Here is a 24154-nt window from a genome sequence, read left to right on the forward strand (position 1 = left end):
TTTTCTAATTGTGTATTTGTGGTAGAAGTAAGGTTGAACTCTTTCATAACTTTAAGTTTAGTGTTCGGTCTGTGTTTTGTAGATATTTGTGTGTTATAACTTATTCATCCCGTGGGTATGTGTGTTTTGAGGCAGGACTTTCCGGTCCATAAGGGTGACTGGAGTGTACATCAGTGTACGTACGTATGCTTTGACATGTCAAAGTATTGCCTCAGTTTTCTCCCAGCACTAGTATAAAGGAGTGATTATTCAAATTTGACATGTCTTTCCCTGAGGCTCCCTCTAGAGGCTAACCATTACATTTGTCATATCACGTTTTTCAGCACCATTTGAGCAAACTCACCTGTTATGCTGATGCTTCTTGTGTTGTAAACAGCCAGCCATGTCTCAGCCACTCATGGTACTTATTCCTTTTGTACATTTTATTTCTGCAGATAACCAGTGCTTGACTTTGGGAAGGAGTTCACCGGAGCTGAGTACTGTCATCTCAAATGTTCTACTGCTTGAGCTCCTGTTCCTCTTCTAAAATATTAGCTCAAAAGTATTGTGGGGTTCCTGCACCTAAATGTAAACAGTACCGACACCCAAAATGAGTACCAGAACCTATTTCAGTCCAAGTCAAGCACTGCACATTACAAAAAAAATCAAGTAAACCAAAGTGATGTATATTTTGGATGTTTTATTTGTTTGTTTTGCCACTGACATGAAGGAAAAAAACATTTTGTTGAAAGGCACATATTAGAAGATGGGTATACATGTTATAGCAGGGTTAGAAGCTGTCCCACCCACTACTTAATGTCTTATTTATGCAGCGTTCTTTTTAAAGACAAACCGGTTACTAAGGCAGAAATGGCCAACGAGGATGAAGTGAAAAATAACTCCTTTAAGACCTGTTAAGGTAACTAAAAAAAATAAAAAAAAACAGACCTGGGGTGAATCTCAAAGGTATTTTCCTTGATTCGGTCTTTCTTTGCATCCTCAAAACATCAGATCTTCTCCAATGCTCTCCTTGCTTGCAACTTACATTTTCAGGAGGTGAGGAAAGAGCTCGCAAGGAATCAAGCAAAATAGTTTTGAGATCCTTCCCCAGACAAAAAATGTGCAAAGTTTTGTACAAAACCAGTTAATCCCCTATGTGGGCCTTCATGCTAAATCCACCATACGCCAGGTATGCTGATATGACTAACAACTCTTGCATTGATCAAGTCTAGACTAACTTCAGCACCACTTAAAATCCTGAATCGCCTTTATTACATTTTTTTCTTACTTTCAACTTCATTTTAACCTCTGGTCATTAATACATATGAATCTCATTTAACAAAATCTCTGGTTTATATTAAATACAATGTGATCTGTTAGATAAGTGCTAAATACCAGTAGGGGAGAGTGGGATAAGTTGAGCAAAAGGGGTAAGTTGAGCCTCCCTTGTTTCTAGGAAACTCCAAACAAAATGTATAACTTGACCAAATATTTAGGAAAATGTCATTTTATGGAGTCTGTGAAGGAAGAAACCACATGTAAAAAGTGGTAAGCAAGTTAGGACCAAAAAACAGATTTTCAGCAAGTCAAATGAATTTGAGGTTTCATGATGCTTGTATCTAAACCAAAATGTTTGTCTTGGGGTAAGTGAGCATGTGTTTTCTTCCCAAGCATAATGCAAAGCATTAAAAAGAAAGTACAAAGTGTTTGTTAGGCGTTAAGCTTGGGGTAAAATATGATTAAAAGACAGTGATTGTCATTGTGTTTGGAAATGAAGATAGACATGGTTTTAAAAAGGTAATATTTCATTCAGTACAGAAATGTGTTGGTGGCTTAACCCGGGGTAAGTTGTTCCAAGAGATCACTTTTTTTTTGGACAAGCTATGTTTTCAAAACTAATTTTTACATGAATTCGGATTATTTCAAGGGATGCGCAACATCCTGAAATATATGTAGATACCTTTTGTTAGAAATAATATATTTCCCTTTACAGAGTGATGCTGAATGAAACATTTGCTCCACTTACCCCACTCTCCCCTATACACCTATTTCAGTGAGTATTCAAACATTGATAATACAATAATAACTAATAAATTAAAAGTACAAAGAAATGTTCAACACATTAAAAAAAAGAAACTTCCTCTTAAAAAAGTGCCCAAACCCACAGTGGGAGGTTGAGCACCAAGGAAACTGTGTTTTACAAGTCTCGATTAAATGAAGACAAGTATAAATAAAGTTAAAAGATGGCAAGTCCTCCCTTTAACGACATAAATGAAGGACGTTGCCTTTAAGAACACAAACAGTGAGGCTCACTGAGATAGACTCATCTTTGTATACTGCTCCATTATAGTGTCTGTGACAGCAGTTTTTGAGTCTATCTCCATTTGAAAGTAGCTCATGTTCTTCAGTGACTGATTGCTCCCAACTCGTGGGAGTCCCCACCCAGTTAACCACTTTAAAATGGTGGAAGCCCTCAATGGCACTGTCCATGCTAAAAACGGGTGATATCCATGCAGAGTCCTCTATCTCTATGGTGAGGCTTCATCAAAACTGTTTGATGTATCACAACCATTGTGTCAAATGTGTTGTGCATCAGGTGTACAATCTGAGTGTGTACTAAGCGTTTCCTTGCATCCTGGATGTTTTAACAGGAGAGACTCTTTTCAAAAGATTGAACTAAACCGTTCAAACGCAACAGTTGCAGTTGTCCCAGATACATAGAAACTCACTGAAACGCAAAATGGCTTCCTTTCTTTCTCACCTCCTTTTTCCCCCTTCAGCCCTTGCCGGGACACCCCTGTCTCCACTCACAGACTTTTGCTGCGTTCAAAACAACTGGTAACTCAGAAATCTCCGACTTCCGTGCCTTCAAGACAACTTGGAAAAAAACGAGCTCCGAATTCCAAGTCGGAAACTCAGGCATCTCATATTGCCAGCAGCATACCACTGCTGGCTTGCTTCTGAAGCTAAGCAGGGTTGGTCCTATTCAGTCCCTGGATGGGAGACCAGATGCTGCTGGAAGTGGTGTTGGAGGGCCAGTAGGAGGCACTCTTTCCTCTGGTCTAAAAGAAATATCCCAATTCCCCAGGGCAGTGACCTTACACACTGCCCTGTGTAGGGAGTGTCTTTTGGATGGGACATTAAACTGGTGTCCTGGCTAAATTCCCAATCTGGCCCTCAAACCATCACAGTCACCTATTAATCGCCAGTTTACAATTGGCTCATTCCCCTCCCCTGTAAATATTCCCCAGGCTGTTGCTGTAAATGAGAACATGTTCTCAGTCAACTTACCTGGTAAAATAATAAATCTTTCTAGAGCTCTGATATGATTTTACCTCGTTTTTTTCCAGAGTTCCCATTTGTTACCATGCACACAATACGTGTACAAGTTGCGTGTGTGCGCATGTTGACGTTTATTGTCATGTGTCTTGTCCTGGAGGCAGAACGGAACGATTTCCCCTTAGATAGGCCAGCTGCAAAGTCAAAATGAGCTTTTTGGTCTTAATTTAAGGTTAGGGTTAAGTTTAAAAATATATATTTTTAATTCTCGCTAGTGACCACTGCAGCACCGCCTCTAGAACAAGATTCATGACAAAAAATGCTATCCTGCAGTGTGTACAGGACATTAGTTAGGGTTTTAGTAAGAAACACAGCAGACTGGACATAGTTGTTCTGTCTAACCACTCTATGCAATAGATTATTACGTCAACCAACAGTATAACAAAGAAAGAGGTTCATGAACCTGTGCACTCTGTGATAAGTTATTTTTTAATTTGTTGAAATAAATATGGCGGAACTGAGAAGATTAAAATGTATTACTGTAGCAGAATATTCCTTTTCCTTTGTCGATTAGTTTTCCATAAGAATCATGAATCTGATTCAAGAATTGAATCAGAATTGACAAGAATCAACCACAGTGGAATAACATGTTAAAACCTGAACAGCCAACCAGCTAGAGCTTAGCAACTCGGCCATCAACCCTGGTTAGTGGGCCTATTTCCTCCAGTCTCCATTGGAAACTATGGTTAGTGGATTGATCTCATCGCCACGGCAACTAATCAGGATTTGTTAATGCTGTGAGTGTGTGATGTCACCAACTACAACACAGCCTTGTCAAGTCAAGTGTCATATCATGTCACAAGATAAGGCCACTGTCGTCATGGGCACTCCGATGACAGACTCTCTACACTTTGGTGTCTGCCTCTTCCCCCTTCAGGTGTTGTTTAAAGGGTGTAACGAGGCGCTTCTTTCTCTGCTCCTGGGGTTTCGGTTTCAGCTCTGTAGACCTAGAGGGCCGGTCGGGGGCGGAAGGGGGCACATGGATTGGGATCTTCTTCCTCGTGGCGGAGGTTGCGCGGCCACTGCGCCCGTTGAGGAGTTCCAGGGCCACGTCTTCAAAGTGGGACATGGGCATGCGCATCGCCTCGGCCATTTCATTACGAGTCACCGCCACAAACGAATCATCATTGGCCAGGTCGCCAAGACCGCCAACCACTAAGACCTGACGGAGAACATGATACGTACAATGATATGATGTTTACTGTTACAAACATAGGGTCTCAGGGAGGAACCTGGCACAGAGGAAAAAATAACTTTATACTCTTGTTTCTACAACAATCTGTTAATCAGTATCAACGTACCTCTTTGATCAGCTGGTCAGCGGCAGGTGCAGACACAGAGCCTCCTGTGGCCCCTTCAGCTTCCTCTGTAGCCTCCCCTTTAGCTTGGGAACAGCTGGGGAGAGACTGGCTCTCACCGTATTTGAGGTCATAGGGGAACTGCAACAACAAAGACAGCACTTACAGTTAGGACATTCATGGAACAATAGAATCATGACTCAGCTAAATTCAATCCGTTTTGTCTATGGCAGGGATGGGCAACTCCAATCCTCAGGGTCCTGATTGGTGTTACACTTTTGCCCCAGCCACAGCTAACACGACTGACTCCAATATTTAGCTAATCATGATCTTCAATTGAGAATGCAATTAGTTTAATCAGCGGTGTTTGCTAGGGATGGGGAAAACGTGTGACACCACTCAGGCCCGCGAGGACTGGAGTTGCCCACCCCTGGTCTATGGCATTTAGTGTTTAAATGTGTTGTATGGGGTCTTCAATCTGATGTGTATTATGTTACCTGAGTGATGTCTGTTCTGATTGGTTTCTCACTGATCTCAGAGAAGTGTCTGCTATCTACAGGAGACAGACAGAAGAACACAGTTATTTATTGTAGGACACAAGAATGACTAAAGAGTATCTGACGGTATGTCAAATATCATGCAGGGTGATGATGATCAGCAGATAATAGGATTGATTAGGTGACTAGGGCCGGGATTCAATTCCTAGCGCAGCGGACTAGACAGCTGACAATGTGGCTTTTCAAGGCATTTTTCGCTGAGATCACATTCATAGTAAACACTGTGCATGTCAGCTCAAGTGGAGATGACCTTTGACTGTCAAAGGCTACGCTATAACACGGCCCTTACGCAGATTACATCCCAGCCTAGGCTGATGTTGAACTGACCTGGAGAGCTGCGCTCTGTGTCCACTCTGGAATGGTGCCTGCTCACTTTCGGACTCTCCTCTCTCTCATAAGAAAACCTATAAACATAAAAAAAATCTATATATAATCAGGTAAGCCATGTATCATATACATACCAGCAAGCAAAGTGTACCGTATCACCCAAATAGTGCTGAATTTGGGCATTTGCAGAAAAAGATCATTGATTGATTGGATTCATACAGTGCTTTTCCAGGTGCTTATTAATCTTGGGCCTCCATTCATTCGTTTCTGTGGCAGCAAATGCAGCTTTGGTGGCGCAGCAGCACTCTACTCATAGATTGTTGTAGCTGTTGTGTTTGGTTGAGGGCAGTAACAGTACTCAATTAGCCTGGGGACGACATTACTTACGCGTTGTTGTAGCTGTTGTGTTTGGTTGAGGGCAGTAACAGTACTCAATTAGCCTGGGGACGACATTACTTACGCGTTGTTGTTGCTGTTGTGTTTGGTTGAGGGCAGTAACAGTACTCAATTAGCCTGGGGACGACATTACTTACGCGTTGTTGTAGCTGTTGTGTTTGGTTGAGAGCAGTAACAGTACTCAATTAGCCTGGGGACGACATTACTTACGCGTTGTTGTAGCTGTTGTGTTTGGTTGAGAGCAGTAACAGTACTCAATTAGCCTGGGGACGACATTACTTACGCGTTGTTGTTGCTGTTGTGTTTGGTTGAGGGCAGTAACAGTACTCAATTAGCCTGGGGACGACATTACTTACGCGTTGTTGTAGCTGTTGTGTTTGGTTGAGGGCAGTAACAGTACTCAATTAGCCTGGGGACGACATTACTTACGCGTTGTTGTAGCTGTTGTGTTTGGTTGAGGGCAGTAACAGTACTCAATTAGCCTGGGGACGACATTACTTACGCGTTGTTGTTGCTGTTGTGTTTGGTTGAGGGCAGTAACAGTACTCAATTAGCCTGGGGACGACATTACTTACGCGTTGTTGTTGCTGTTGTGTTTGGTTGAGGGCAGTAACAGTACTCAATTAGCCTGGGGACGACATTACTTACGCGTTGTTGTAGCTGTTGTGTTTGGTTGAGGGCAGTAACAGTACTCAATTAGCCTGGGGACGACATTACTTACGCGTTGTTGTTGCTGTTGTGTTTGGTTGAGGGCAGTAACAGTACTCAATTAGCCTGGGGACGACATTACTTACGCGTTGTTGTTGCTGTTGTGTTTGGTTGAGGGCAGTAACAGTACTCAATTAGCCTGGGGACGACATTACTTACGCGTTGTTGTTTCTGTTGTGTTTGGTTGAGGGCAGTAACAGTACTCAATTAGCCTGGGGACGACATTACTTACGCGTTGTTGTAGCTGTTGTGTTTGGTTGAGGGCAGTAACAGTACTCAATTAGCCTGGGGACGACATTACTTACGCGTTGTTGTAGCTGTTGTGTTTGGTTGAGGGCAGTAACAGTACTCAATTAGCCTGGGGACGACATTACTTACGCGTTGTTGTAGCTGTTGTGTTTGGTTGAGAGCAGTAACAGTACTCAATTAGCCTGGGGACGACATTACTTACGCGTTGTTGTTGCTGTTGTGTTTGGTTGAGGGCAGTAACAGTACTCAATTAGCCTGGGGACGACATTACTTACGCGTTGTTGTAGCTGTTGTGTTTGGTTGAGGGCAGTAACAGTACTCAATTAGCCTGGGGACGACATTACTTACGCGTTGTTGTTGCTGTTGTGTTTGGTTGAGGGCAGTAACAGTACTCAATTAGCCTGGGGACGACATTACTTACGCGTTGTTGTAGCTGTTGTGTTTGGTTGAGGGCAGTAACAGTACTCAATTAGCCTGGGGACGACATTACTTACGCGTTGTTGTTGCTGTTGTGTTTGGTTGAGGGCAGTAACAGTACTCAATTAGCCTGGGGACGACATTACTTACGCGTTGTTGTTGCTGTTGTGTTTGGTTGAGGGCAGTAACAGTACTCAATTAGCCTGGGGACGACATTACTTACGCGTTGTTGTAGCTGTTGTGTTTGGTTGAGGGCAGTAACAGTACTCAATTAGCCTGGGGACGACATTACTTACGCGTTGTTGTAGCTGTTGTGTTTGGTTGAGGGCAGTAACAGTACTCAATTAGCCTGGGGACGACATTACTTACGCGTTGTTGTAGCTGTTGTGTTTGGTTGAGGGCAGTAACAGTACTCAATTAGCCTGGGGACGACATTACTTACGCGTTGTTGTTTCTGTTGTGTTTGGTTGAGGGCAGTAACAGTACTCAATTAGCCTGGGGACGACATTACTTACGCGTTGTTGTAGCTGTTGTGTTTGGTTGAGGGCAGTAACAGTACTCAATTAGCCTGGGGACGACATTACTTACGCGTTGTTGTAGCTGTTGTGTTTGGTTGAGGGCAGTAACAGTACTCAATTAGCCTGGGGACGACATTACTTACGCGTTGTTGTTGCTGTTGTGTTTGGTTGAGAGCAGTAACAGTACTCAATTAGCCTGGGGACGACATTACTTACGCGTTGTTGTTGCTGTTGTGTTTGGTTGAGGGCAGTAACAGTACTCAATTAGCCTGGGGACGACATTACTTACGCGTTGTTGTAGCTGTTGTGTTTGGTTGAGGGCAGTAACAGTACTCAATTAGCCTGGGGACGACATTACTTACGCGTTGTTGTTGCTGTTGTGTTTGGTTGAGGGCAGTAACAGTACTCAATTAGCCTGGGGACGACATTACTTACGCGTTGTTGTAGCTGTTGTGTTTGGTTGAGGGCAGTAACAGTACTCAATTAGCCTGGGGACGACATTACTTACGCGTTGTTGTTGCTGTTGTGTTTGGTGGGGGTCAGGGGAAAGAACTCTGTATCGGGGAGGAACACGGAGTCTGAGCGACCGAGGGGCAACTCAGCCTCCTCGGGGCGGTTCTCTGATAGCTGTAGGGGACGCTGGCTAGCCATGTGGGAGGGCAGGACACTGCTGGTCTCTGTGGAAAACGGGTCTGAATAGTCCCCGAACAGACCACCCTGGCGCTGGACAACCAAACACAAACACTGTGGTTAAAACAACCCAGGCACATCTAAACTCAGCAAAAAAAGAAACATCCTTTCACTGTCAACTGCGTTTATTTTCAGCAAACGTAATATGTGTAAATATTTGTATGACCATAACAAGATTCAACAACTGAGACATAAACTGAACAATTTCCACAGACATGTGACTAACATAAATGTAATAATGTGTCCCTGAACAAAGGGGGGGTGGGGTCAAAATCAAAAGTAACAGTCAGGACTATCTGGTGTGGCCACCAGCTGCATTAAGTACTGCAGTGCATCTCCTCCTCATGGACTGCACCAGTTTTGACAGTTTTTGCTGTGAGATGTTACCCCACTCTTCCACCATGGCACCTGCAAGTTCCCAGACATTTCTGGGGGGAATGGCCCTAGCCCTCACCCTCCGATCCAACAGGTCCCAGACGTGCTCAATGGGATTGAGATCTGGGCTCTTCGCTGGTCATGGCAGAACACTGACATTCCTTTCTTGCAGGAAATCACGCACAGATCGAGCAGTATGGCTGGTGGCATTGTCATGCTGGAGGGTCATGTCAGGATGAGCCTGCAGGAAGGGTACCACATGAGGGAGGAGGATGTCTTCCCTGTAATGCACAGAGTTGAGATTGCCTGCAATGACAACAAGCTCAGTCCGATGATGCTGTGACACACCTCCCCAGACCATGACAAACCCTCCACCTCCAAATCGATCCCGCTCCAGAGTACAGGCCTTGGTGTAACGCTCATTCCTTTGACGATAAACACGAATCCGACCATCACCCCTGGTGAGACAAAACCGCGACTCGTCAGTGAAGAGCACTTTTTTGCCAGTCCTGTCTGGTCCAGCGACCGTGGGTTTGTGCCCATAGGCGACGTTGTTGCCGGTGATGTCTGGTGAGGACCTGCCTTACAACAGGCCTACAAGCCCTCAGTCCAGCCTCTCTCAGCCTATTGCGGACAGTCTGAGCACTGATAGAGGGATTGTGCGTTCCTGGTGTAACTCGGGCAGTTGTTGTTGCCATCCTGTACCTGTCCCGCAGGTGTGATGTTCGGATGTACCGATCCTGTGCAGGTGTTGTTACACATGGTCTACCACTGCAAGGATGATCAGCTGTCCGTCCTGTCTCCCTGTAGCGCTGTTTTAGGCGTCTCACAGTACGGACATTGCAATTTATTTCCCTGGCCACATCTGCAGTCCTCATGCCTCCTTGCAGCATGCGAAAGGCACGTTCACGCAGATGAGCAGGGACCCTGGGCATCTTTCTTTTGGTATTTTTCAGAGTCAGTAGAAAGGCCTCTTTAGTGTCCTAAGTTTTCATAACTGTGACCTTAATTGCCTACTGTCTGTAAGCTGTTAGTGTCTTTAACGACCGTTCCACAGGTGCATGTTCATTAATTGTTTATGGTTCATTGAACAAGAATGGGAAACAGTGTTTAAACACTTTACAATGAAGATCTGTGAAGTTATTTGGATTTTTACGAATTATCTTTGAAAGACAGGGTCCTGAAAAAGGGACGTTTATATGTTTATCTATCCTGCTCTGATTAAAGATAAAGACTGTGACAGGCTACATTAAATATAATATATGTACAGTGCATTCAGAAAGTATTCAGACCCCTTTATTACGTAACAGCCTTATTCTAAAAAAAAAAAATATCTCATCAATTTACACACAGTACTCCATAATGACAAAGCGAAAACAGTTTTTTTATTTGCACATTTCTTAAACTTAAAAAACAGAAATACCTTATTTACATACAGTACCAGTCAAAAGTTTGGACACACCTACTCATTCAAGGGTTTTTCTTTATTTTTACTATTTTCCACATTGTAGAATAATAGTGAAGACATCAACACTATGAAATAACACATATGGAATCATGTAGTAACCAAAAAAGGTTTAAACAAATCAAAATATATTTTATATTTGAGATTCTTCAAAGTAACCACCCTTTGCCTTTACAGCTCTGCACAATCTTGGCATTCTCTCAACCTGCTTCATGAGGAATGGTTTTCCAACTGTCTTGAAGGAGTTCCCACATATGCTGAGCACTTGTTGGCTGCTTTTCCGTCATTCTGCGGTCCAACTCATCCCAAACAATCTCAATTGGGTTGAGATCGGGTGATTGTGGAGGCCAGGTCATCTGATGCAGCAGTCCATCCCTCTCCTTGGTCAAATAGCCCTTACACAGCCTGGAGGTATGTTTTGGGTCATTGTCCTGTTGAAAAACAAATGATAGTCGCACAAAGCGCAAACCAGATGGGATGGCATTGCTCATGTTCTTAGCCCAAGCAAGTCTCTTCTTCTTATTGGTATCCTTAGTAGTGGTTTCTTTGCAGCAATTTGACCACGATGACCTGATTCACGCAGTCCGAGCTAAAACCAAGCCATGAGGTCAAAGGAATTGTCCGTAGAGCTCCGAGACATCTGGGGGGAATGGTACCAAAAAAAATCTGCAGCATTGAAGGTCCCCAAGAACACAGTGGCCTCCATCATTCTTAGATGGAAGAAGTTTGGAACCACCAAGATTCTTCCTAGAGCTGGCCGCCTGGCCAAACTGAGCATTTGGGGGAGAAGGGCCTTGGTCAGAGAGGTGACCAATAACCCAATGGTCACTCTGACAGAGCTCTAGAGTTCCTCTGTGGGGATGGAATAACCTTCCAGAAGAACAACCATCTCTACAGCACTCCAACAAGCGGGCCTTTATGGTAGAGTGGTCAGACGGAAGCCACTCCTCAGTAAAAAGCACGTCAGCCCGCTTGGAGTTTGAAAAAAGGCACCTAAAGGACTCTAAGACCATGAGAAACAAGATTCTCCAGTCTGGTGAAACCAAAATGTAACTCTTTGGCCTGAATGCCAAGCGTCACGTCTGGAGGAAACTTGGCACCAATTTTTCAGCGGCAGGGACTGGGAGACTAGTTAGGATAGAGGGAAAGATGAACTGAGTAAAGTACAGAGATCGATGAAAACCTGCTCCAGAGTGCTCAGGACCTCAGACTGGGGCGAATGTTCACCTTCCAACAGGACAACGACCATAAGCACACAGCCAAGACAATGCAGGAGTGGCTTCGGGACAAGTCTTTGAATGTCCTTGAGTGGCCCAGCCAGAGCCCGGACTTGAACTTGATCGAAAATCTCTGGAGAGACCGGGAAATAACTGTGCAGCGATGCTCCCCATCCAACCTAACAGAGCTTGAGAGGATCTGCAGAGAAGAATGGGAGAAACTTCCCAAATATAGGTGTGCCAAGCTTGTAGCGTCATACCCAAGACGACTCGAGGCTGTAATCACTGCCAAAGATGCTTCAACAAACTACTGAGTAAAGGGTCTGAATACTTACGGAAATGTGATATTTCCGTTGATTTGTTTTGCAAAAATATCTAATGACCTGTTTTTGCTTTGTCATTATGGGTATTGTGTGAACAAAGATTGATGAGAGGAAAAAACGATTTAATCCATTTCAGAATAAGGCTGTAACGTAACAAAATGTGTAAAAAAATCAATGGATCTGAATACTTTCCGAATGTACTGTATATATACAGTATGGTATGATATTGTTTTTAACGTCCTTTTTGTTTACGGTGTGTTGGAACCATATTTACTTCCCCATATGGGATAATAAAGTTTGCTAAACTAAAGGAAAGTGCTCTGTCGGTGACTCACCCTGTAGATGCCTTCCTCCAGAGACTCCTCCATGGCTCTCTCCATCTCCTCCTCATTCAGCAGGTCTCCTGAGATGGCCCTGTGAAGCTCTGGAGCTGCCTCCTCCTCTATACTCCTCAGACCAGCCTGGGGAGGAGAGGGAGGAAATGGGAGAGGGACAAACAGAGGAGGAGGAAGAGAAAAGAGAGGGTGAGAACAATAAGGATGAATTTCAGACGACCAAAGTGAGGAGAAAAACAAAGGGAGAGAAGATGCAAGAGAGGATGAGAGAAATAAACATGGAGGGTAAAAGAGAAATAGAGGTAGAGATTACAGTAGTGTTTGAGATGTTCGATATAAGCAGAGGATGATTTGAGGATGATTTTGAAGCCTAAAGATAGTGTGCAGAAAGGTGTACATCCAAACGAGCGTTGGTTGGTGTCAATTGGAATTGAATTCACTCAATTCAGGAAGTGATTTGAATGTTCAATTCCAAACCTGCTATACAACACTGTGGAGGGCCTCACCTGCATCTCTGGAGCACTCCCATTAGCACTCTTCTTGGTGGGCCGGTAGCCATAGTACTCCTCTTGACGCTTCATAAACTTACGGAAATGATCCTGGATCAGGAAGGTGGCGTAGAACTTTCCCACCGTCACCTCGTCATCTAGGACAGATCCCAATAAAACAGTGTCAAAACCCAAACAGAGCTAACTGGAGGCAAATGCCTACGTCGTGGTGGACGGAAATCCGTCACAACACACCTGGTAAACACAATCCGGCTCGAAGGAACTAGATGAAAAGTCACATAGGAAAGATGTTTGAAAGAGTCAACAGATCAGATCAACTTTGCTGACCAGGGTTCATCTTAGCATGCTGCTCCATTCTAGGGGCTTTTGTACATGAGCTTTCAGTTAGGTAGGGTTCATGTAGGGGTCACAGTGAAATGCTCACCTCCAATTGGTGGGATGACCTGGTCCAGCAGTTTCATACTGGTGCGTTTCCAGATCTTCTTTATAATGGCTCTCAACTCTTCATTGGCCTGCTCAAAGTTACCTAGTCAACATAAGAGGAAAAGCAAAGTATTACATTAAAAGACAAGCATAAACATAGAATATTATTTATGGTGTGAGACGGGCGCAGTGCTAGAGACAAGACACCTTCGACACCTTCAGTCTTTATCTTGAGGGCAGTCCTGACCAGGGCAAACAGGGTGGCATTGAAGGTGACTGTGCCATCGCTGTTCAGGGGCATGTTCATGGATATTAAACGCTGTTGTCAGGGAGAAGAGGGGAACGAGAGAGAGTGGACACCAGTGAGAAGATGTACTGTACACACTATCAGGCACCGAACCACATCCGTCAGCACAGGTGGTCGTGCTCTTGTGGTGTAGTTGCCATGTACATGGTACATGGCAATGGTACCCATTTAAATGGCAATCCATTTCATCCAAATAACTTGACTTACCTTGCAGGCTGAGCGATGCGGACAGAATTTCCCAAAGCCTAGCGGAGGCTGGATCCTTCGCAGTAGTGTTACCACGTCCAGATGTTTTATACGCCCCCTGCAGGACAGGAGGACAAAATACACTTAGGCACATTGATTTAGAGAGAGGAGATATATATTAGCTTTGGGTACCAAGACTTAGAGCATCAACTACATACAGATGCCATGTGAAACACCTACCAACATTAACTTATTGTGGATTGAAAGGGAATGCCATGGGGCATTGTCCCTGCATTCTTGACAGAGGACTAGTCTCTTTAGTGACATAAATAACTGACCAGCTCACACAAAATTTTGATCTGGGTTCAGAGATGACTCACGTGGCATCTGGGTCGTACTCGGCCCAGATCTTCTTGAACTCATCCAGATGATGAGGACCCAGGATGGACCAATCACGTGTCAGGTAGTCAAAGTTGTCCATGATCACAGCCACGAATAAGTTGATGATCTGAGATGGGAGAGAAAGATAACTTAAGACAACAACAATACTTCCTGGAGGAGAAGCGAAGGGAGGAGAGGAGAAAGGACTACTCACCAGGAAGGCACACAGCATATAGAAGGACATAAAGTAGAAGACAGCGAAGCTGGCTCCACAGGTGTACTCCTCCCCAGGTAGGAAGTCAGACTTGGGGTCACACTTCTTGCCGTACATACTGGCCACCATCACTTCCTGCCACGCCTCCCCTGTCGCACAACTGTTGGGAGGATACAGAGGGCATCAGATTCAGTTACACCTGACCATACAACTTCCCGTACATACTAGCCAGCATCTCTTCCTGCCACGCCTCTCCTGTAGCACAACTAGTGTATTCAATAGGCCAAATCATTACATCACAGATGGTGTTTTTACACAGTATATTTCGATCTGAAAGTTCTGTTGCACCCTCCCATAGACACACAGGCACCTTAGCGGTAGATATACAGTATGTGTGAACTCTGACCTTACCTCTGACTGACTGACTCATCCACTCTCTCGCTCTGACTGACTGACTCATCCACTCTCTCACTCTGATTGACTGACTCACCGGAATAGCAGCAGGACAGCTTGGGGGAATGTCTGGAAGTTGTTGTTGCGGTTGATCTGTGTGCCATCCACTAAGGCTATCTTTCCAAACACCTGAAAGGGAAGACCCAAGGGTAAGTGGACCCCTAGTGTGTATGTACTTAAAAATATTCAGTTCACTCCTAAAAGTTGACCTGCATCCCAATGACTGCGTAGATGAAGAAGAGCATGATGATCAGAAGAGCCACGTAGGGTAGAGCCTGCAGAACAAACACACATTGAGTCATCCCAACCAATGATATCCAGTGATATTTACTTAAACTACCATCAGTACATGGTTGCTGCAACCCAGTAGGAATTGGCTCCAGAACCACCAGTTGGACCCGACCTTCCATTTGGGTCTCGTGTTTCCCTACCCCAAGTTTTGTTCATCACTCTGCTGTTTACGAAGAAATGTGAGGAAGCCTGTAAATTGAGGTTAGGGAAACACTGACTGGTACTGACCTGGAAGGACTTGATGAAGGTCCACAGCAGGTTACGGATGCCCTCTGACCTGTTTAGTAGTTTAACCAAACGCATCACACGGAACAGACGGAAGAATGTGATGGACACTCTGGCATTCTCAGAATCCTTTAGGTGAATAAAAACACATGTTCATTTTCATTCATTCATATCAATGGTATAATTACAGAGTAACTTTGTCAGACTAATACATTTGTAATTGAAAACAATACAAAAAAACCTGTCTTACCGCAATGGCCTGCATAGGGTTTGTCTGCTGAAATACAATCAGAAATAGATCATATTAGCCGCAGACATTATTGTTGCGTTAGTAGATAATTCTATGAATTAGTAAACGGACACATTACTGTAATTTGTTTATAGATTTAGCATAAATGTATGTTCATTTCTACAAAACTTCAGGAGGGGGAAGTTATGATACACAGTTATTAACAGATACATTCAGCATGCCAAATACAAAATAAACTTCAAGACCTATTATAAATGTAGACACAAACATCAGTACCTAATGTGTTGATGACATTAAATCAGTTAGTTAGCGTTAGACATGTTAAGAGAAGAGCCATACAGTTACAAACCAAGTCAAGATAATACTGACCACATCCTATATACAATTATATGGTAAGCAATGTCTAACCCAATGTCTAATTAGCTCCTAGTGCAACAAGATGCCCCAAAGGCTGGGTCCGCTATCTCTCTGTAAGGACGCATCTAGCTAGGGCCTCACAGGCACAGTAACAGACAACTAGAGTAGTGCTCACAGTGCTCAGCACACAGCAAGAAGGCCCATGCAGATACAGATGCAGTGTAAAGTGATATTTACAGCACAGCCATGGAGACAGTACAGTCCTCCACTAGAGGCCAAGGCAGCCTGGAGAGAGGGGGGAGAGAGAGAGAGGGAGGGAGGAGAGGAGGAGGAGGGAAATGGTGGGTTAGACAGGTGGATGGAGGTGAGGGAACACTGGAGATGTTTATGGGCGACGGTTCAGAGGGGAGAAAACACAGGAGTGCGTGTTGGATGAAGACAGAAACAAACGACACCTGGTGCTTCACCAAGTGAAAGGAGAGGGGAAAATAAAGACATGAAAACAAGGTGATGTTCAAAATGCTGTAGTATTTCCTGCCATAGCCTCACTTCACTGAACTCAACCGGACGAGATGATACCGACGATAGAATATTAGTCCTCGGCGCAATATTAAATCAACATGTAACATAGACATTCCAATGGCAGGGAGTGGAGATCATGTGGGCCGTGTGTCTGACAGTGGTACTAACCAGGTCCTGCTGAGAACTAGTGCTGCTTCCCACAGCCTGCTGCTGTGGAGCCAGGAGTTTGTGTTTCTGGGTCACAGTTATGAATACGTTGAATAAACACAATCACATTGCATGGGAACGTTCACGTTCAGTTGGGAGAAAACGTTCGGAAACATTTATTGTTGCAAGACGTTTTGCTACTGAACACGGCCAGTATCTACTATCACCGTACAACTTGCATAGGTGTACAAACATGGCTGCCGTTGTTCTGTGTACTCACGTCGACCTCACTCAGGATGACATCGACAACACTGCCGATGACGATGAGGAAGTCAAACACGTTCCACGGGTCTCCAAAGTAGCCCTGGGATACACAGAATACACAGGGGCATGGAGGAAAAACTATTTTGGAAACGAAAGAACCTCCAGCATACTTAAAAAGACCCATTAAACATTCTACAGTAAACATTCCTGCCAGCCCAGAGCCTGGGCCTGCGCCTAACCCTACCTTAGCTTTGAAGGCAATGAGTTTTAGGATCATCTCCACCGTGAAGAGGACAGTGAAGATCATGTTCAGAGTGTCAGACAGCTTGGTCACATGGGCTGACTGGTTACAGTGCTGCATGGTGGAAATACACAACAAACCCATTGAGGAAATAGCATAACAGCATTTTGACTATACAATACCTCCAAAATATCTGCCATTAGGAACAAAGAGACAAAACACCAATTAGTGGAAAAAATATCAGAATTGGGCTGTCTGTGTAAACGCAGCCAGATGCGTTGAGCACGAATCCAATAGAATGGATGTGTTCTAGATTTACCTGCATGCCGAGACACAGTGTGTTGAGCATGATGAGGAAGAACATGGCGTACTCAAAGTAGCAGGAGGTGACTATGTACCACACGTTGTACTGATAGTGGTTCTTAGGGATATAACACCGCAGAGGCTTGGCCTTCAGAGCATACTGCACACACTGACGCTGAGGAGAGAGAAGATATTGGGAGTAAAGCCCAGTACCTGTTAATATCTGTTAAATAGTAACAGGCCAAATGACGTAACTTGGATTTTCGCGTAAATCATGCATTGAGCAGCGCATAGAATATTTACATGGACATTTCTGTCAGATCTCAAAGAGAGTACTTGCAGATAAGAATACTCTGTGACTCTTTCAGGCTGTCGCTCACAAAGATTTAAGAAGACATCAATATGCTTAGCCAGCTTACCTGGTTCTTGTCGAGCTCACAGTTCTTATACTCAGACTCTCCCTGCTCCTGGAAGGTTACGATGACGAAGCCGACGAAGATGTTCATCATGAAGAAGGCGATGAGGATGAGGTAGACGATGAAAAAGATGGAGATATCCACACGGTTGTTGTAGACTGGGCCCATATCCTCCCTGTCTGAGTCTATGGCTTTATACAACAGCCTGGGAGAGGGGAGGGAGGGAAAGAGAGGGAAGGAAGGAAGGAGAGAAAAAGAGGGAGCGATAAAAGGAGAGAGAGAGAGAAAAGAGAGTAAAAAAAGACTTCCCTTGTTGGAAGAACATGAAAGAGGGATTAATTTAATAATGGCTATATGTCTTGCAGTACCTAGCCTGGAATCCAAACTGAATATCGCTCAGTCTCACTATTGTTTCACTTCACTGATCTAGCCTGGAACCATTCAATACAATGAAGACAATGAAACAACAGTGAAACGGTGACACTCGTACGAGAGTTGTGGTCAATTCCATTTAAACTCTGTCAATTCAGGAACTGTAATTCCAATTTCAAAATGTTCTTCACAGAAAACCATCATGGAGAATTGGAATTTCCGTTTCAGTTCCTAAATTGGAGTTGAAATGGAATTGAGCCCCCAACCCTGATTCAGCCAGTTCGCCTTCCAGGCTGGGTAACTCACTGTGGCCACCCTTCGAACGTGGACACGGTAAACAGAGCCAGCATGCCGTTGAGGACGTTGTCAAAGTTAAAGTCACTGCTGATCCACTCCCTGGAGGCCAACACCATCTCCTGAAGACTGTTCTCCTGGTGCTTCAGGAACATACCCCTGGGGGGAGAGATGTAGTATTAGATCATCAGTGCTATGTCAATGAAGTTGGAATGAATTGAGAGAGAAAGGGGAGGCGGAGAAGGAAGGGAAGGAAGTGAGAAAGAGGGAGAGGAGGATGGGAGGAGAGGATGGGGTTGGAGAAAAGGGAGTAATTCAGTTAGTCAGATAATGCCCAATGGAATGAATAAGGGACAGTTAAATAGACTGATAATAAAGGGGTCTTACCGGCACGTGACCTCTGTCATTTTGGAGGGGTCTGAGCAAGTGTAGAATTTACCCTGGAGGAGAGCACAACAGAATCATGAGCTAAGTTACATCAAGTAATACGCAACCTTTACAGTTTCCACTACGTATTTAGAGTCATTTGAAATTATGATTACTAGCAACCCTAACCCTTAACCACAATCCTAACCCTAACCTCAACCCCAACCCTAACCACAACCCTAACTTCATGTCCACATCCTCGTTCAACCCTAACCCCAACCACAACCCTAACCCTAGCCTCATGTCCACATCCCCGTTCTACCCTAGCCCCAAACACAACCATAACCCTAGCTTCATGTCCACATCTCCGTTCAACCCTAACCCCAACCACAACCCTAACCCTAGCCTCATGTCCATATCCCCGTTCTACCCTAACCCCAACCACAACCCTAACCCTAGCTTCATGTCCACATCCCCGTTCTACCCTAGCCCCAACCACAACCATAACCACTGAGCTTCATGTCCACATCCCCGTTCAACCCTAGCCCCAACCACAACCCTAACCCTAGCCTCATGTCCACATCCCCGTTCTACCCTAGCCCCAAACACAACCATAACCCTAGCTTCATGTCCACATCTCCGTTCAACCCTAACCCCAACCACAACCCTAACCCTAGCCTCATGTCCATATCCCCGTTCTACCCTAACCCCAACCACAACCCTAACCCTAGCTTCATGTCCACATCCCCGTTCTACCCTAGCCCCAACCACAACCATAACCACTGAGCTTCATGTCCACATCCCCGTTCAACCCTAGCCCCAACCACAACCCTAACCCTAGCCTCATGTCCACATCCCCGTTCTACCCTAGCCCCAACCACAACCCTAACCCTAGCTTCATGTCCACAGCCCTGTTCAACCCTAGCCCCAACCACAACCATAACCATAGCCTCATGTCCATATCCCCGTTCAACCCTAGCCCCAATCACAACCCTAACCCTAGCTTCATGTCCACATCCTGGTTCAACCCTAGCCCCAACCACAACCATAACCATAGCCTCATGTCCACATCCTGGTTCAACCCTAGCCCCAACCACAACCCTAACCCTAGCTTCATGTCCACATCCTGGTTCAACCCTAGCCCCAACCACAACCATAACCACTGAGCTGGCTATGACCTCAAGTGTTATGTCATCTAGCTACTACTGTACATACATTATTCAATCTCACATTGTGGCGCTGGACCCGTATGCAGTCTAGCATATTATAAATCATAATAAACCCACTGAGCTGTCTAGGACCATGCTGTTCTCAGTGTCATATGTGAGCTATTGCATATAGCTACAAAATACAGTTTGAACCGTACCTTGAAGAGCTGGACCCCTATGCAGGAGAATATGAAGTCTAGCAGCATGGTGACCAGGACGATGTTGCCGATGGTTTTGATGGCTACAAACACACACTGAACCACGTGCTGTAAAAAAAGGTTACACATACAGGTCAGATCACCAGCTGTGTGGCAATGCTATTGTATAGAAATACGTGTGTGTGTGTGTGTATGTGGTGTACAGTACCTTCAGGCCCTTGGCTCTGTTGATAGCCCTTAGAGGCCTCAGCACCCTCAACACCCTGAGAATCTTCACCACTGAGATGGCACTGGACCTAGAGTCCGACGGCAGACACACGACAGCCTTCACAATGTGCTCGTCCCAGCAGGCGAAGCTGGTTGAAATGAGGTCACGCGTGTACACGTGTATCTCTACAGCGCTCTATTGCATCTCTACGGCGCCACTCAGACATCGAGAACTACACCGAGTGTACAAAACCTTACGGACACCTTCCTACTACTGTTGCAACCCCTTTTTTCTGAACAGCCTCAATTCGTCGGGGCAGGGACTCTACAAGGTGTCGAAAGCGTTCCACACGGATTCAAGTGAATTTAACAGGTGACATCAACAAGGGATGATAGCTGTCACCTGGATTCACCTGGTCAGTCTATGTCATGCAAAGAGCAGGTGTTTCCAATGTTTGGTAAACTCTGTGATTATCCACAGGAATAATACAGTAACACTATATATTTACTATCACCCATCAGGATAGCAACACTCACTCCATTCCCATGGACAACAGAGACACGCCCACCACCAGCAGGTCCAGCATGTTGAAGGAGTTACGGCAGAAAGAGCCTGGATGCAAGAAGGCTCCATACACTGTCATCTGGAGGGGGGGGGGGGGGGGGGGGGGGGTTGGGGGCACTTGGGTTAACATATACGAGCTGTCACCAGGGTAATGTCCTAAATATTTCATCCAATAGGAATTTAGACCACTTTACCTTCAGCACAATCTCAATGGTGAACACAGTGGTGAAGACGATATCAGCATATGCCAAGACCTGCAGAAAAGAGAGGGTTGGTCGAGTTATCGTCACATAGCGAAGTCATTCACATAGCGTACTTTACACCAGGGGTTCTCAAAGGGGAGTCCGCGGAACTGCAGGGGGTCCGCAGCCAGATCTCAATATATATATTTTGATGGATATTACTAACAACAGATTAAAGAACTTTTGGCCAAGGGATCCGTGGAATAAGTTTAAATTGTGTAATACAATACAATGCAATAGTATTCATCTACATTGTATGTTCTTAACCCTGGGCAACATGGGCCTGGGATAATCACAGGGATATTGGTATTCACGGTGATAAAATGTGTAGATTTGAGGGAAATTAGCTTGAAAACAGCACAATTTTCTCTCCGATGCCAAGACATTGGCCTTTAAAAAACATAGTCATAGATAACAATATAGCACACAAGGAGTTTTACTAACTCGAGTTGTGTTCCGATTATAAGGAAACCTGATTAATTTGCTATCACAAAAGGGGTCCCCGGCCCCAAAAAAGTTTGAGAAGCTTTAAACTGTTTGTCCTTTTATGGAACATTTATTGATGTTTCATTTTGAATGCACTTTATTTAAAATGTTATTTTATTTGATGTGTCTGACTGGAACACATTAGAAGACACCACTTAGTAGGGTGTCCAATCAAAAACACATATTTTGACCAGTGGGTAAATGGTGTAGTCTAAACCTCATGTCTCTATCATAATCCGTTCAAAAGTTATTGGAGTTGTTACCCTTGCAGGTGACCAAAATTAAGGTGAATAATTCAATGGAGGCCAGAGAATTTTTTGGGTCAAAAATATACAGTACGAGTCAAAAGTTTGGACCCACCTACTCATTCAAGGGTTTTTCTTGATTTGTACTATTTTCTACATTGTAGAATAATAGTGAAGACATCAAAACTATGAAATAACAATATGGAATTAGTAACCCCCCCCAAAAAAAGAGTTAAAAAAATCAAAATATATTTTATATTTGAGATTCTTCAAAGTAGCCACCCTTTGCCTTGATGACAGCTCTGCACACTCTTGGCATTCATGTCTTATATATTAGTATTCGCTTTTCATATTCATGTGAAATTATTGTTCATTTTAGTAGATTTCTCGCAAAATCAAGCATATCTCTGTGAAATGTAAAAGGAGCACAAGCATTTTTTTATTTAATTCAGCTCGTGTCATGTCGATTTTGCTTTTTTGCGACCCGCGGAAACAACTTTGCAAACGACCACAACATATGAAATCCTCAAAAGTCTGCGAGAAAGTGCCGCCGCTCTGTCGACAGAGAACAGTGCTTATTATCAGATGTATATTAGCTTACAAAATCAGACTTTTAGGATATAATGTTAATGATATGTTAGAGAAAGTCCCCACTGAAGAATTCAGAACACTAATTGTATTTTATAACATAAGGAAGTGAAATTTTATTCACCAAAGTGTGTTTTCATCCAGAGTAGATAGACACCCTACACTTAGACTTCCTAATGGAACATAGCCTGAGCACCTTATTCCTGAATGACTTGGGGTCTATGGGATCCTCAGCGGCCAGTGATATGCTACTGAGGAGGATGAAGAGCAGGATGAAGTTGGTGAAGGGGGTGGCATTGACGATCCTATGACACAGCTTACGAAACCTGACCACGGAGGGAACACAAACACACAAAGAAAAGACAACAACCTCAACTTACATAGTTATTGTAACATCCGACGGGAACACGAGGCCAATTTATTATTGAATCATGATTTTAATAGCAGTCTAATACGACTCTACGTCAGATACACCCCATTGTTCGTTGTTGGCCTGAATTGAATAGGGAATGTGTTGATCTGTGCGACTCACTTGTTCTCCGGTCCGAAGATAAAGAAGGAGTAGGTCTCCGGCATAGGAACCTCTTCCTCTTTCAGCTGGAGGTCAGCCATTGGTCGAGGCCGTGGGCTCTCAGGGATAGCAGGCTCCTCCTCCTCGTCATCACCTAGAACAGAAGGCGTCGTGGATAGGACAGTTGGTAGTTGGCAGTCATTCAATTATTATACAGTAAATTCATTATTGACAGGTTTTTTTATGGTGTGCTATCCTTTTTCTTTCATTAAAGTCATTCAAGTTAGAACCAGATTTTTGTTTTAATAAGGCCTCCTCTTTTCAGACAAAAACACAACCATATTTGTTTTAGGTTCATAAACATAAGACATAGTGTAGCAATAGTCTGATTCCAAGTCTGTTTGTGCTGTTTTGCCAACTCCTATGGTTAGTGGCGTGACAATGAAGTTGACAGCACAAACAAATCTGGGATCAGGCTACTGTAGCAGGGATAAACGAGAGGATGTGCTGTGCTCTCTTTTTTACATTTTTTATTTCATCTTTATTTAACCAGGTAGGCCAGTTGAGAACAAGTTCTCATTTACAACTGCGACCTGGCCAAGATAAAGCAAAGCAGTTCGACACATACAACAACACAGAGTTACACATGGAATAAACAAACATACAGTCAATAATACAGTAGAAAAAAGTCTATATACATTGTGTGCAAATGAGGTAAGATAAGGGAGGTAAGTCAATAAATAGGCCATGGTGGCAAAGTAGTTACAATATAGGAATTAAACACTGGAGTGATAGATGTGCAGAAGATGCATGTGCAAGTAGAGATACTGGGGTGCAAATGAGCAAGATAAATAAATAAATACAGTATGGGGATAAGGTAGTTGGATGGGCTATTTACAGATGGGCTATGTACAGGTGCAGTGATCTGTGAGCTGCTCTGACAGCTGGTGCTTAAAGTTAGTGAGGGCGAAATGAGTCTCCAGCTCTAGTGATTTTTGCAGTTCATTCCAGTAATTGGCAGCAGAGAACTGGAAGGAAATGCAGCCAAATGAGGAATTGGCTTTGGGGATGACCAGTGAAATATACCTGCTGGAGCGCGTGCTTCGGGTGGGTGCTGCTATGGTGACCAGTGAGCTGAGATAAGGCGGGGCTTTACCTAGCAAAGACTTGTAGATGACCTGGAGCCAGTGGGTTTGGCGACGAGTATGAAGCGAGGGCCAGCCAACGAGA

At 44.2% G+C, this 24154-nt stretch overlaps 1 protein-coding gene across 1 annotated transcript in view; it reads right to left on the reverse strand.

Moving 5' to 3' along the window:
* Positions 1 to 4162: 4162 nt before the first annotated feature.
* The window catches only part of LOC120060984 (dihydropyridine-sensitive L-type skeletal muscle calcium channel subunit alpha-1-like), a 38310-nt gene continuing 18318 nt past the window's right edge, over positions 4163 to 24154 (reverse strand). The window contains exons 17-45 of the mRNA XM_039010443.1: positions 22946 to 23078; positions 22610 to 22739; positions 21047 to 21106; positions 20825 to 20931; positions 20289 to 20376; positions 20081 to 20188; positions 18736 to 18788; positions 18361 to 18507; positions 17686 to 17887; positions 17283 to 17441; positions 16967 to 17077; positions 16739 to 16822; positions 16027 to 16074; positions 15433 to 15459; positions 15186 to 15311; positions 14876 to 14941; positions 14704 to 14795; positions 14214 to 14373; positions 13999 to 14126; positions 13640 to 13736; positions 13342 to 13444; positions 13127 to 13228; positions 12700 to 12839; positions 12194 to 12319; positions 8297 to 8511; positions 5501 to 5577; positions 5114 to 5169; positions 4620 to 4757; positions 4163 to 4480 (exon numbers count right to left, since the gene is read on the reverse strand). Of these exons, the coding sequence (XP_038866371.1) occupies positions 4163 to 4480; positions 4620 to 4757; positions 5114 to 5169; positions 5501 to 5577; positions 8297 to 8511; positions 12194 to 12319; positions 12700 to 12839; positions 13127 to 13228; positions 13342 to 13444; positions 13640 to 13736; positions 13999 to 14126; positions 14214 to 14373; positions 14704 to 14795; positions 14876 to 14941; positions 15186 to 15311; positions 15433 to 15459; positions 16027 to 16074; positions 16739 to 16822; positions 16967 to 17077; positions 17283 to 17441; positions 17686 to 17887; positions 18361 to 18507; positions 18736 to 18788; positions 20081 to 20188; positions 20289 to 20376; positions 20825 to 20931; positions 21047 to 21106; positions 22610 to 22739; positions 22946 to 23078 (3401 nt within the window). The remainder of the gene's footprint in view (positions 4481 to 4619; positions 4758 to 5113; positions 5170 to 5500; positions 5578 to 8296; positions 8512 to 12193; positions 12320 to 12699; positions 12840 to 13126; positions 13229 to 13341; positions 13445 to 13639; positions 13737 to 13998; positions 14127 to 14213; positions 14374 to 14703; positions 14796 to 14875; positions 14942 to 15185; positions 15312 to 15432; positions 15460 to 16026; positions 16075 to 16738; positions 16823 to 16966; positions 17078 to 17282; positions 17442 to 17685; positions 17888 to 18360; positions 18508 to 18735; positions 18789 to 20080; positions 20189 to 20288; positions 20377 to 20824; positions 20932 to 21046; positions 21107 to 22609; positions 22740 to 22945; positions 23079 to 24154) is intronic.

Source organism: Salvelinus namaycush, chromosome 16 (assembly GCF_016432855.1).
Source record: "Salvelinus namaycush isolate Seneca chromosome 16, SaNama_1.0, whole genome shotgun sequence".
NCBI classification, from domain to species: Eukaryota; Metazoa; Chordata; class Actinopteri; order Salmoniformes; family Salmonidae; genus Salvelinus; species Salvelinus namaycush.